This window comes from Perognathus longimembris, chromosome 3 (assembly GCF_023159225.1).
Source record: "Perognathus longimembris pacificus isolate PPM17 chromosome 3, ASM2315922v1, whole genome shotgun sequence".
In the NCBI taxonomy this organism is placed as follows: Eukaryota; Metazoa; Chordata; class Mammalia; order Rodentia; family Heteromyidae; genus Perognathus; species Perognathus longimembris.
Genome location: NC_063163.1, coordinates 81,590,472 through 81,602,676, shown reverse-complemented (window position 1 = coordinate 81,602,676; position 12,205 = coordinate 81,590,472). Strand labels below are relative to the sequence as shown.

The 12,205-nt window shown below is 45.2% G+C and overlaps 1 protein-coding gene across 8 annotated transcripts in view; it reads right to left on the bottom strand.

Moving 5' to 3' along the window:
- Positions 1-11,920, bottom strand: part of Cit (citron rho-interacting serine/threonine kinase) — a 176,565-nt gene extending 164,645 nt beyond the window's left edge. For all 8 annotated transcript variants that reach the window (XM_048342854.1, XM_048342855.1, XM_048342857.1 and 5 more), the window contains exons 1-3: positions 11,895-11,920; positions 10,270-10,378; positions 2,943-3,084 (exon numbers count right to left, since the gene is read on the bottom strand). In XM_048342854.1, the coding sequence (XP_048198811.1) occupies positions 2,943-3,084; positions 10,270-10,365 (238 nt within the window). In that variant the 5' untranslated portion in view covers positions 10,366-10,378; positions 11,895-11,920. The remainder of the gene's footprint in view (positions 1-2,942; positions 3,085-10,269; positions 10,379-11,894) is intronic.
- Positions 11,921-12,205: the final 285 nt, after the last annotated feature.

The following is a 12,205-nucleotide window of genomic DNA, read 5'->3' as shown; positions in this document are numbered from 1 at the left end:
CGAAAAAAAAAAAAAAAAAAAAGGTGCCACGTTGAATAATTGACCTATCCCATCTAGATCCATCTAAATATATTCTATAATGTCTCCACAATGACAAGATCACCTAATGCCACGTTTCTCAGAACATATTCTCTGGTTACATGACACATGCCTTCTTTGGTTTCCAGATGCCCATTTGTTGCCCTCCTTTGGCTTAAGGTCAGGGACATCTCTACTTCAGAGCTACCTCACTGCCCCAAAGGAAATCTCCATTTCTGCTGAGTGCTGATGGCTCACCATGTAATCCTAGCTACTCAGGAGGCTGAGGGACTGTGGTACAAAGCCAACCTGAGTAGACAAATCTGAAAGAACTCTTATCTCCAATTAGCCAACAAAGGGCCCCAAAAAGAGATGTGGCTCAAATAGGTAATGCACCATCCCTTGAGCAAAAAGCTAAGAGAGAGCAAGAGGCCCCAAGTTCAAGCCCCAGTACTGGCAGAGATAGAGAAACAGAGAGAGAGAGAGAGAGAGAGAGAGAGAGAGAGAGAGAGAGAGAGAGAGAGAGAGAGAGACTCAAATCCTATGGGAGACCCAAGAAACTTGGCAGTAGCAGCTGATGATGGCCCCTTCTCCACTCAGAAAAGCAAAGCTTACATTCCATAACAGAAGGCTTAAAAGGGAGTGGGGGGATGGGGATCATACAAAAGTAATCACTGGATTTCAATCATGGTCTCTTCACAGTTCTCCCCAGGAAGCCTCTTCAAAACTGTGAAGCAATTCCCCAGAAGAGAGTTCTACTTGAAAAAGTCTACCTTCCACTAAAGCAAGCCCCCCTGGCTGCTCAATGGTTCTTGATGATAGGATGCTTTGAATGTAACCAGGGGGGAGGCTTAAGACTAAGGAAGGGGTCTGAAGATGGCTTAGTTCCTGTCATGGCATTTCCTTCCCCTCCCACTCCCTACTTAAGAATTTAAAGAAGAGGAAGTGGAATCATAATCAAATAAATACAGAATGATGAACAAACACCTCAAGTACATTTTAAAGATACACAATGTCTTAAACATCATCAGGTTTATGGTTATCACTGCTGGTCAACATTTGTTATCTATGATATACTAGGAACATAAAGCTAGTCAAATTAACTCATTCATGGCCTAATTACACATACATTCCCCCAATTTCTGCCTGTGAGGAAACTGAGAACAGATAAGGTACATGTAAAATACTGAAGGCCACAATTGTCAACATATGTCAATTTTGCTTACTCAAGCCCCCTCCAGCTCTTTCAGGTAATTAATTATACATTTCCATTCCACAAAGCCCTGGTAATCAGTGTCCTGACCCCTCTCAGAATTCAGACGATTCTGATTGGAATACTTCACATTCAGGCGAGAAAATGACCCAAACCTAGCCAATCAGGATCTTCCTTTGGACTATATGAATTAAAAAGTAAGAGTATGACTCCTGGGCAGGGTGTAGTACCCAGTAAAAGATGGACACCTGGGACTCATGTCCTTGTGCAGGGAATTCTAGGCAGCCCTATGACTAGTTCCAAAGGTGGGACATCTTTTTTCTGCCCATGGCCATTTGGGTATTTATCGCAGAATTTCAGGCCATATAAATACAGGAAGCTGGCCAAAAAAAGGAAAATCAAAGCATGCAAGAAATGTATATGTCTGTCTTGTAATATATCAAATGATTTTCTGGGCCTTATATACCCTCAGTGTAGAAGTTCCGCACCCCTGCATGGAATATGGCTGCTGTAGTTGGGTTCTAGAATGCCCCTCAGGCCCATGTGTCAAAGACTTAGCCCCCAGCATGGCAATTTTAGGACATGGTGAAAAGCACCCACCCTTACCCATTAGGACACTCCCAAGGCCCCTCCAGGCTGTGCTTTCTGCTTGCCAGTGTATGGAGTCCACCTGGAGGAGCCACAGGACAGACAACAAAGGCTACCTCTTGAAGGGGTGGGGCCTAGTGAGAGGTCTTCCACTTAGCAGCCAAAATGAACCTTTTGTTTCCTTCTGATGTCAACTCAAGGATTTTGCTACAGTAATGGAAAGCTGACTAATACAGCAGGTGAATGAAGAGATGCTATGTCCTTCCTAGTACAAATCCTTCAATAGCCCCACAGCTTCTATTCCTGTGCTCTTAGGATCCCTGAGCTGACACATGCATAGGCAGCTTAGCTAGAGACCAGAGAGGTGAGAGCTCAGCAAGTCTTCACTTCAAGGGCTAAAGGCAAATAAATAGTTTAGGCTTGTAGGCCAACAAATGAGACTGAGTGGTGCCCCAGCAAATCTCTGCTTGAAATTAAACAACACCAATTATAGCTCCCTAGCCCCTGATGTTGAAGCCATATATGTGGGCATAAAGACAAAAACAACCCAGGGAGCTAAGGATAGAACTCAACAGTAGAATATGTGTTTAACATGCACAAGTCCCTGTATACAATCCCCAGCAACAATAAATGAATAAACAAATTAATCCAGAATTGTTACTATACAAAATTTTCACCATGGTTTTAAGGTTAAACTAAGCTAGTTAAGGTAAATCAAGTTTGTTGAAATTAAAGAATGTGTCTCTACTATGCCCAATGGAGAGAGCTCAAGGTGAGTGTAAGGACAGACTGGAAGACATCATTTAAGTCTTGGAAATAGCCATGCCTGAAGCTTGCCTCATCCTTGGATCTCTCAGTTCTGAGTCAATAAATTTGCTCTATAAGATAAGTCCCTGTCACTTGTGACTACAAAGGAACATGAACCTTCAGTCAGCCTTGTTCAGACCAGAGCTTTCACCCACTATGGTCAACCACTTCTACCTCACTCTGCCTCCAGTGGGCCTCTGCTTATCCCTATCAGGATGGTGTTCAAGACACATTTCCCCATAGGGCTGAGTTCCAACCCTACATCATCATCATCATCATCATCAAACAAAAAAAGAAAGAAATTCTCTAAACTTACACTTCCGGACAAAGTTGCTCACATGCTTAATCTTCATCAGAGCAGGCTGACTGCATTCTTCAAAGAGAACAAAGAGGGCATCTAATATCCCTTCTCTGGAAAGAGCAGACATCTGCTGTTGAGTCATAAAGGGTGCTTTCCCCTGCAAACAGTAAACAGCAGATGGAGAAACTGTCAATAATGAAAAGCTTTGATCGATAATATCCACACCAAGTATACTGCAAGCCACCAACTCAACTAACTGCTCACGATATGGGAAGAGCACAGTGGTGTGACTTGATCCCTTTAAGCAACAGTCAACTGGTAATCATCAAGTGATTGCTTGTGTGATTCCATCACTGCTTTTGTCTTTGCCCAAAGCCTGGAAGAAAAATGTTACAAGCATGTCACTCCTAAGAAAAAGTCCCTCACTGACCTGAAACCGGTGGGAAGGCTTACTCTGGGCCCTGTCAGTTCTGACACGTTCCCATGTCTTTACAACAGGAAATGATGACTAGCATCTCTTCCACGGGTGCCCAGGAGTTTGTGACTACAACCTCAATGTCCTTAAATCATTTGGAGTGACATGATTGGAGTTAACTATCAAAGTTGAATTTATTCATGACCTGGAGGAACAGTTAAAAAACTGACAGAATGTGTCTAGAACATAGACATGTTTTGTTTGGCCTGTAGTGTGCAAAATAACTGAAATTATCTGCCAATACTTAAAATATCAGATGTCATCCATACAAGAGAAACAGAGAGAAAGAAAAAAGGGAATGTCTGGTCAGGTGCCAATGGTAGTTCATGCCTGTAATCCTAGCTACTCAGGAGGCTGAGATCCGAAGATCATGGTTTAGAACCAGCCTAGGTAAGAAAGCCTTTGGGTTCTTATCTCCAAATAACCAGCAAAGAGCTAGAAGAGGAGCTGTGGCTCAAGTGGTAGAGCACGAGCCTTGAGCAAAAAGAACTAAGGGACAGTGCCCAAGCAATGAGTTCAGTCCCAGTACTGACACAAAAGGAGAGAGGAGGAGAGGAGAGAGAATGCAGGGGTGGGGAGGGAAAGAGGACTGTCTGGCTTTTCTTGAAACACTGGCAGATCCAGCAATGTTACCCACCCCCCACACTCCTGCCTGGTGATAATGAGCTGGGGGTAAGAGGTGCGACCCTTCTAGGCAGCTCATATGCTCTGGAATTCCTGCAGATTTGACTCACACATACCCACTGCCTGTCTCTCTCAAGACACAAGTCTACAACCTGAAGTCTAGAGCAATGATTTCTATATGCCTGGCCTTAAGTTATGTAGTGACCCTACCCACAAAATGGCAACAAGAGTTCTTCCAACTCTCATAAGTACCGCACACTAACCGAATGCACCACTGGAGCTCCAATTCTCCAACTCTCTAAGCACAGGCCATGCCTCTTTTTCAAGACTTTGGGTTTTGTTTGAGACTCATTTCAAACAAAAGAAAGTGACTCAAGTGACACGAGCCAGTTGGGGGGTCAATGAAGCCCTTAAGAAGCCTGGTAATTTCTACTTTGCTGTTTGGGGAAGCCAAGTTTAGAAGCTTGGGCTAGATCAGTAATCAGCAAACTGATAGCCCATGGGCCAAATATGGTCGACTGCTTCTCTGTAGAAATAAAGTTTTACTAGAACACAGCTGCCGCCTACTCATTTTCATATTGTCCCAGGCTATTTTTGTGCTACAATGGCAATGTTTAGCAGTTGCAACAGAGACTCTATGACTCTCAAAATGTAAAATGATTATTACTTAAAAAAAAAAAAAAAAGCCAGGCACTAGTGGCTCATGCCTATAATCCTAGCTACTCAGGAGGCTGAGATCTGAGGACCGCAGTTTAAAGCCAGCCCAGGCAGGAAACTCTGAGACTCTTATCTCCAATAAACTCCACAGAAAAAGCCAGAAGTGGCACTGTAGCTCAAGTGGTAGAGTGCTGGCCTTGAGCTCAAAAAGGCTGAGGAACAACATCCAGGCCCTGAGTTCAAGCCCCAGGATCAACAACAACAAAAAAAAAAAAAAAGGAAAAGGAAAAGAAAGAAAAAAGTTAACAGCCCTGGACTACACTCTTGACTGATGAAAAATATGGAGCAAGGAGGCCCCTTACAGGAACAGAGGGGCACAAGCCAGCAGTCAGTACCCAGATGTCCAATCTCAGAGGTGACTAGTAATGTCATAGGGTAAAGCAAAGAGTTACCTCGTTGACTCTAATGAGCCTGCAGAATCCTAAGGAAGGAAAAAAAAATCATTCTTTTAACTTTGGGAATCAATCTTTTAACTTGTGACACAGTAGCTTGAATAACCTAAAGACTGGTTACATTTGAATCAGTAGAGAACTGGGGGGAGGGAGGAACACCTATCCAAAAATCAAACTGATTCTCTGTCCCTACCCCTAACCTCCTGAATCAAAATCTTCTAGATTACCACTTAAAATCTGTTTTATGAACAAGTTATTTTTCCCCCCAGGAGATTCAGAACTCAATCAGGGATTGGCTAACCCTGGTCACAAGGCTGCCCTAGCTGCCACTGTAGCCACAGTTGCCCCCTAATTCATAAAAATGGATTCTTTGTTTCTACTGTTCCTTGGTGAGCTTAGACCAACTAGACCAAGAGGTCTCTAATTATTACTAAGTTTTCAACAGCCCACAGCGAACTGAGAAAGAAATAAACGTTACACGATGCTTCTTTTCATAAAGCTGAATGTATTCAGATTGAAAATCGGGCCTTTATTCTGAGATGCTATTCTTTCTCTCTTGGTGTTTTCTTAAAATGCCCTTTCTTTATGAAAGAAAAAAAAGGCCAGGAGGTAATAGGTTTTTCTTTATATTTGTTTTCTACCTCCTTACTTGGCAAAATAAAAAGCTCACAGAGCTATGCCCTCCTAGTGACTGGTGATATTTCTCTGGCTCTGGAAGTCTGCCAACCATTGACCTAGAACACCGCTAGCTAGCAAGTGCTGCTGGGTGGAAAGGAGGAAGACAAACTGGGATCCGTCTCAAGGATTTACCTAAATGGGAAACAAATTGTTAATGTAGCCAAACCTCCCTGGAACAGCCTAGATGGGAACAGCTTTGCCAGTCACTGGAGATCAAAGGCAGGTGCATGCTACACTTGCACTAATAACTTCTCTATGCCAGGAAGAGGATGGTTTGTCCTTAGGTTCACATTCTGGGGATTTAGTCCCCAGAGCAAAAACATGAAGGTGGTAGAGGTGATACAGTAGGAGGCAATCTAGTCTTTAAGTAGAGGGTTTATTTTTTCTATTGGGGTAGGTGAATGGATTTGAATTCAGGACCTGGCACTTACCAAGTAGATGCTCTACCACTTGAGCCACCTGAACCCCGAGTTCAAGTCCCAGTACTGGGACATACTCTCTCTCACACACACTCACACACACACACACACACACACACACACACACACATCACCAGGTAGCCAGGTGCTGATGGCTCACACCTGTAATCCTAGCTACTCAGGAGGCTGAGATCTGAAGATTACAGTTCCAAGCTATCCCAGACAAGAAAGTCCCTAAGACTCACTCCAATTAACCACCAGAAAATCAGAAGTGGCAATGTGGCTCAAAGTGGTAGAGTATTAGCCTTGAGCAAAGAGAAAGAGAAAGAGAAAGAGAGAGAGAGAGAGAGAGAGAGAGAGAGAGAGAGAGAGACTCAGTGACAGCACCCAAGTGCTGAGTTCAAGCCCCACAACCCACCAAAATAATAATAATAATAATAATAATAATAATAATAATAATAGAAGAAGAAGAAACAGTTCCTGTTATGAAGCTGATAAGGAACATACTAGTTATGGGCCCAGCGCAGAAGCCACAGTTATTACACAATTGGCATATTACAAACCCTTAAGAAATGAGTGTCTAGGGCTGGGAATATGGCCTAGTGGCAAGAGTGCTTGACTTGTATACATGAAGACCTGGGTTCAATTCCCCAGCACCACATATACAGAAAACGGCCAGAAATGGCGCTGTGGCTCAAGTGGCAGAGTGCTAGCCTTGAGCAAAAAGAAGCCAGGGACGGTGCTCAGGCCCTGAGTTCAAGGCCCAGGACTGGCAAAAAAAAAAAAGAAAGAAAGAAATGAGTTCCTATTTTGTAATAAACTGGGAATTTCTTTTGGTACTACTGGGGTTTGAATTCAGGGCTTTATGCTTACTAGGAAGGTGCTCTACTGCTGAGTCATACCCCCAGGCATTTTTGCACTGGTTATTTTTTAGATAAGAGTTTTGATTTCTGTATGAACATGCTTCTGGACCTCAAACTACTATTACAGACCCCCTCCTCCTAGCTGGGATGACTACTATGCACCACCTCACCCAGTTTCTTTCCAATGAAATGGAGTCTCAGACTGGAAATATGGCTTAGTGGTAGAGTGCTTGCCTAGCTTGCATGAAGCCCTGGGTTTGATTCCTCAGTACCATATGCACAGAAAAAGCCAGAAGTGGCGCTGTGACTCATAGTGGTAGAGTGATAGCCTTGAGCAAAAGAAGCTCAGGGACAGAGCCCAGGCCCTGAGTTCAAGCCCCAGGACTGGCAAAAAAAAAAAAAAGAGAGAGAGAGAGAGAGAGACAAAGAATGAGAAAAAGAAAGAAAGAAGGAAGGAAGGAAGGAAGGAAGGAAGGAAGGAAGGAAGGAAGGAAAGAAAGAAAGAAAGAAAGAAAGAAAGAAAGAAAGAAAGAAAGAAAGAAAGAAAGAAAGAAAGAAAGAAAGAAAGGTTCACGGGAAAGGAAACCTGCCACACATTTCTGGCAGAAAGGAGTTTATTGGGGGGAAAGCAAACTGCCAGCCTGTGGGACACAGAGGGGAAGGAAGAAGGGAAAAAGAGAGAAAGGAGCAAGAGAGAGTAGATGAGATGGTATGGTGGATTTGTAGCCAGCAACAGTAAAGGCAAGAAATCAGAGGTGAGTTTCCTCTGGATTTCAGCAGTCTGGTCTGAGGAGGGGCGGTCAAGGAGGCAGATTAACCCTCAGAAGATAAGAGGGAGGAGATCTGTCAACTCCTGACTCTGTCCCCTCCTGAGTCACAGCACCAGATGTAAGATTTGCGGGAAAGGAAACCTACTACTTGGTTCAGGCAGAAAGGAGTTTATTGGGGAAAAAGTAAACTGCCAGCCCACACAAGATGGAGGCATGGGGAGACAGAGAGGAAGGAGGGAAAGAGAAAAGAGCAATAGAGAATAAGAGAGAAAAGGAAATAGCGGGGACTGTGTTGAGCCAGATTATATAGGGAAAGGTGGGAGATACGTCCAGGTAGATTAATGTGACCTCAGAGAAAGGGGAGGTAACCACCTCCCGGTGTGCCAGTTGCCTAGGTAACTCAAGTACTTGGCCCAGACTTAAACAGGGGGAGGGCATCTGCATGGAGCCCTCCTGGAAGTGGACCTTACCAAACGGAAGGGAGGGGGAGGGAGGGAGGGAGGGAGGGAGGGAGGAAGGAAGGAAGGAAGGAAAGAGTTTCATGGGCTTTTCTGCCCAAGCTGACCTTGAACCATAATCCTTCTATTCTCAGCCTCCCAAATAGCTAGGATTATAGGTGTGAGTAACTAGCATCCAGCTTAACAGGGGAACATTTTGTCTAGGCATTCAGATACAGAGACTAAAGGGGGATATTCTTAGGAGAGGAACACAAAGGCACAATGCCTATGTGCCTCTGATCATATAAAATAATAATTATCAAAATGAACTCCAGGAAATGGAAACAAGAGGGGTTTTATTCCTTGTTATTTTTGTTTTCTTTTTGTCTTATGTGTTTATCTGTCGTGGGGGCATTGAAACGGGAGGACAAAGGGTGAACAAATGCAGCTGTCGCACTTATTAGACACTATGTTGAAAATGAACTCTACAACTTGTGGGTGGGGGTGGGAGGGAAAAAGTGAGAGAGAGCAGGGAAGGGGTAAAACTGTCCATAAAGAAATGTGCTCTTTGCCTGATTTATGTAACTGTAACCCCTCTGTACATCACCTTTATAAAAAAAAAATTTTCAAATTTAAAGAAATAATTTCATGACTTTAAATGTTAACATTTCTAAGATGAAGGAAATGTTATTCATCTCGAGAGGGTTCTGAGTGGCACAAGTACTATCAAATTATTGTCTTTAATCTAAAAAAGTAATATCCCTTAAATGAACTAAGTTTTGGGTTGTTACTGTTTTTATTTTAAGTATCTTTCTTCAAAATAAAGGAGAATGTTTAGAATAAAAGTTTAGAATATTAGAATGTTTAGAATAAGAGGTATGAGAAAGTATAAGATCTCCCAGGGGGCTGGGAATGTGGCTTAGTGGTAGAGTGCTTGCCTAGCATGCATGAAGCCCTGGGTTCAATGCCTCAGTAACACATAAACAGAAAAAGCCAGAATTGGTGCTATGGCTCAAGTGATAGAGTGCTAGCCTTGAGCAATGAAGCTCAGGGAAAGTGCCCAAGCCCTGAGTTCAAGCCCCAGGACTTCCAAAAAAAAAAGAACTTCCAGGGTAAGTTCAGGTGCCTTCACAATGGCTCCCTTTCTAAATATGTTCAGTACCTATAAAACATCAAATACAGCTAGGTAGTGGTGCCAAACGCCTGTAATCTTACTACCCAGGAGGCTGAAATCCAGAGGATCATGGTTCAAAGCCAGCCTGGGCAGAAAAGTCTATAAGATTCCATCTCCAACACCATCCATCAAAAAGCTGACTCAGAAGTGAAGCTCAAGTGGTAGGACACCAGCAGTGATCAAGAAAGCCAAGCAAGGGGCTGGGGATATAGCCTAGCGGCAAGAGTGCCTGCCTCGGATACATGAGGCCCTAGGTTCGATTCCCCAGCACCACATATACAGAAAACGGCCAGAAGCGGCGCTGTGGCTCAAGTGGCAGAGTGCTAGCCTTGAGCAGGAAGAAGCCAGGGACAGTGCTCAGGCCCTGAGTCCAAGGCCCAGGACTGGCAAAAAAAAAAAGAAAGCCAAGCAAGGACTGGGAATATGGCCTAGTGGCAAGAGTGCTTGCCTCCTACACATGAAGCTCTTGGTTCGATTCCCCAGCACCACATATATGGAAAACGGCCAGAAGGGGCGCTGTGGCTCAGGTGGCAGAGTGCTAGCCTTGAGCAAAAAGAAGCCAGGGACAGTGCTCAGGCCCTGAGTCCAAGGCCCAGGACTGGCCAAAAAAAAAAAAAAAGAAAGAAAGAAAGCCAAGCAAAACCTCAATGCCGAGTTCAAGCCCAGATCCTTTGGGGGGGGGGGGGTTTAAGTAGTATTTCACCTAAGTATTAGCCTTGGTCCTAGAATACAAAGAAGAACAAATGACAAGGAATTAAACACAGGTGATGATCACTGGCAGGAAACTTATTACCTGGAAGAAGAGATTCAGCCTGGAGGCCCGGCTGGAAATGGACTCAGCAATACCAGCATCCTGTAGGTTCCTGGCTCCATACTTGAACTTCAACATCTCCCCACTGGTGCTGAAGAATATGGAAGAAAGGTCAAGTGAGTGTTACTGATGTTTTAAGCAGGAAGGTGTTGACAGATCTGATCTCCTTCAAGCTATCAGGATAGGGAGGTGAAAACCAGCCACCCTCAAATTAGTTTTAGGAAGCTCTCAGGCTGACCATAGAGAGGAAAACCTAGAAAGTTTCCTCCCTACAGCCAGAGGTAGTGATACACCTCTCTGACAAATGCTCTCATTGTGAAGTTGTTCACTATCTGCCACCACCACCCCCCCCCCCAAAATAAAACTTAGAATGTAAATCCAAGCATCTGTGGTTCACAGCTGTATTCCTAGCTACTCAGGAAGCTGAGATCTGAGGATCAGGATTGAAAGCCTGCCTAACCAGAAAAAGTCCATGCGATTCTCAATAATCTCCAACGAACCAGCAAAAAGCCAGAAGTGGAGCTGTGGCTGAAGTGGAAGAACAGGAGCAAGCACCCAGGCCCTGAGTTCAAGCCTCCTGACTAGCATAAAAATTAATTCTTAATTAATAAGAATGTAAGCCCCAGAAAGCTAAGGACTTATGTCTCCACATAACAAGCATACAGGAGCCTGGCACATGGTAACTGTGACTAGTTACTGAATTGAAAGACTTACAAATAAACAAACTATATATAGTATGTTGCAAGGGGATACTGTGGAATTTTCAAAATAAATAAAGCAAGGTCAGTGCAAAGAACGTCAGGGCAGAATGGGTGGTGCAATTTCTCAGTGTAAGAGTAAACTTCCAGCTGGGGATATAGCCTAGTGGCAAGAGTGCCTGCCTCGGATACACGAGGCCCTAGGTTCCATTCCCCAGCACCACATATACAGAAAACGGCCAGAAGCGGCGCTGTGGCTCAAGTGGCGGAGTGCTAGCCTTGAGTGGGAAGAAGCCAGGGACAGTGCTCAGGTCCTGAGTCCAAGGCCCAGGACTGGCCAAAAAAAAAAAAAAAAAAAAAGAGTAAACTTCCCCGAGAACAAACCTCATTAATATCTAAGGGTGGGGGCGGGAGGGGGAATAATATCCCTGCCAGAAGTAACAGCCAGGGCAGGGACAAGGGTCCTGAGGCAGGCGCAGGCCTCTCTAACCAACAACAGTAAGGAGATCACAAGGGCTGGTGCACCGGGAAAGGGGGACAGGGGTGAAAGGGGTTGGAGGAGCTGGGCACACCCGGAGACTGAGAGAGAACGTGAGAACAGAGAGGTTGACTCGATCGCTAAGGTCGCACAGATAGTGAGGAAGGAGCTCGCTGCCAGGCTCCAACAGAGAGCACGAAGCGGATCCAGCTGACGGGAGGCAGCGGAACCTCCGCAGCCTCCCGCCCGTCTAATACGAGAACCAGGTCTCGCCTGGCCTCAGGCACCTCCAGCTCCCCTGGAGGGTGGGGACGCGGGAACATCCTCCCGACCCCACCCCTCAGTCCTGAGGGCGCGGCTGGTGGGGGACGAAGGCCGCCCTCCCCCCAGACCTGGCAGGGAATTAGGGGAGTGAGGGTGGCGGAACTCACAGTCTGCTGACGGGCCCAGGTTGCGCCCCGCGTTCCCGGGCCTCCCGCCGCCACGTTTGAATCCCGGGACGGGAGTGGGCGGATCTTAACTGTATCTACACCAATCATCGTTGCGGATTCTATGATAGACAGCTAACGTCGCAAACCAGGCCCTACACAAGTCCTTAAAGGGAATAGAGGAAGTGAAGGGGAAAGCCAATCAAATTGTTCCTTCCTTAGGCTGGTGACCAATAGGAGGAAGGGAGAGACAGGCCCGCCCGGCAGGTCTTGGGAGTTTGAAATTGGCGGTGGTGGAGATGGCCGTGTTTAGG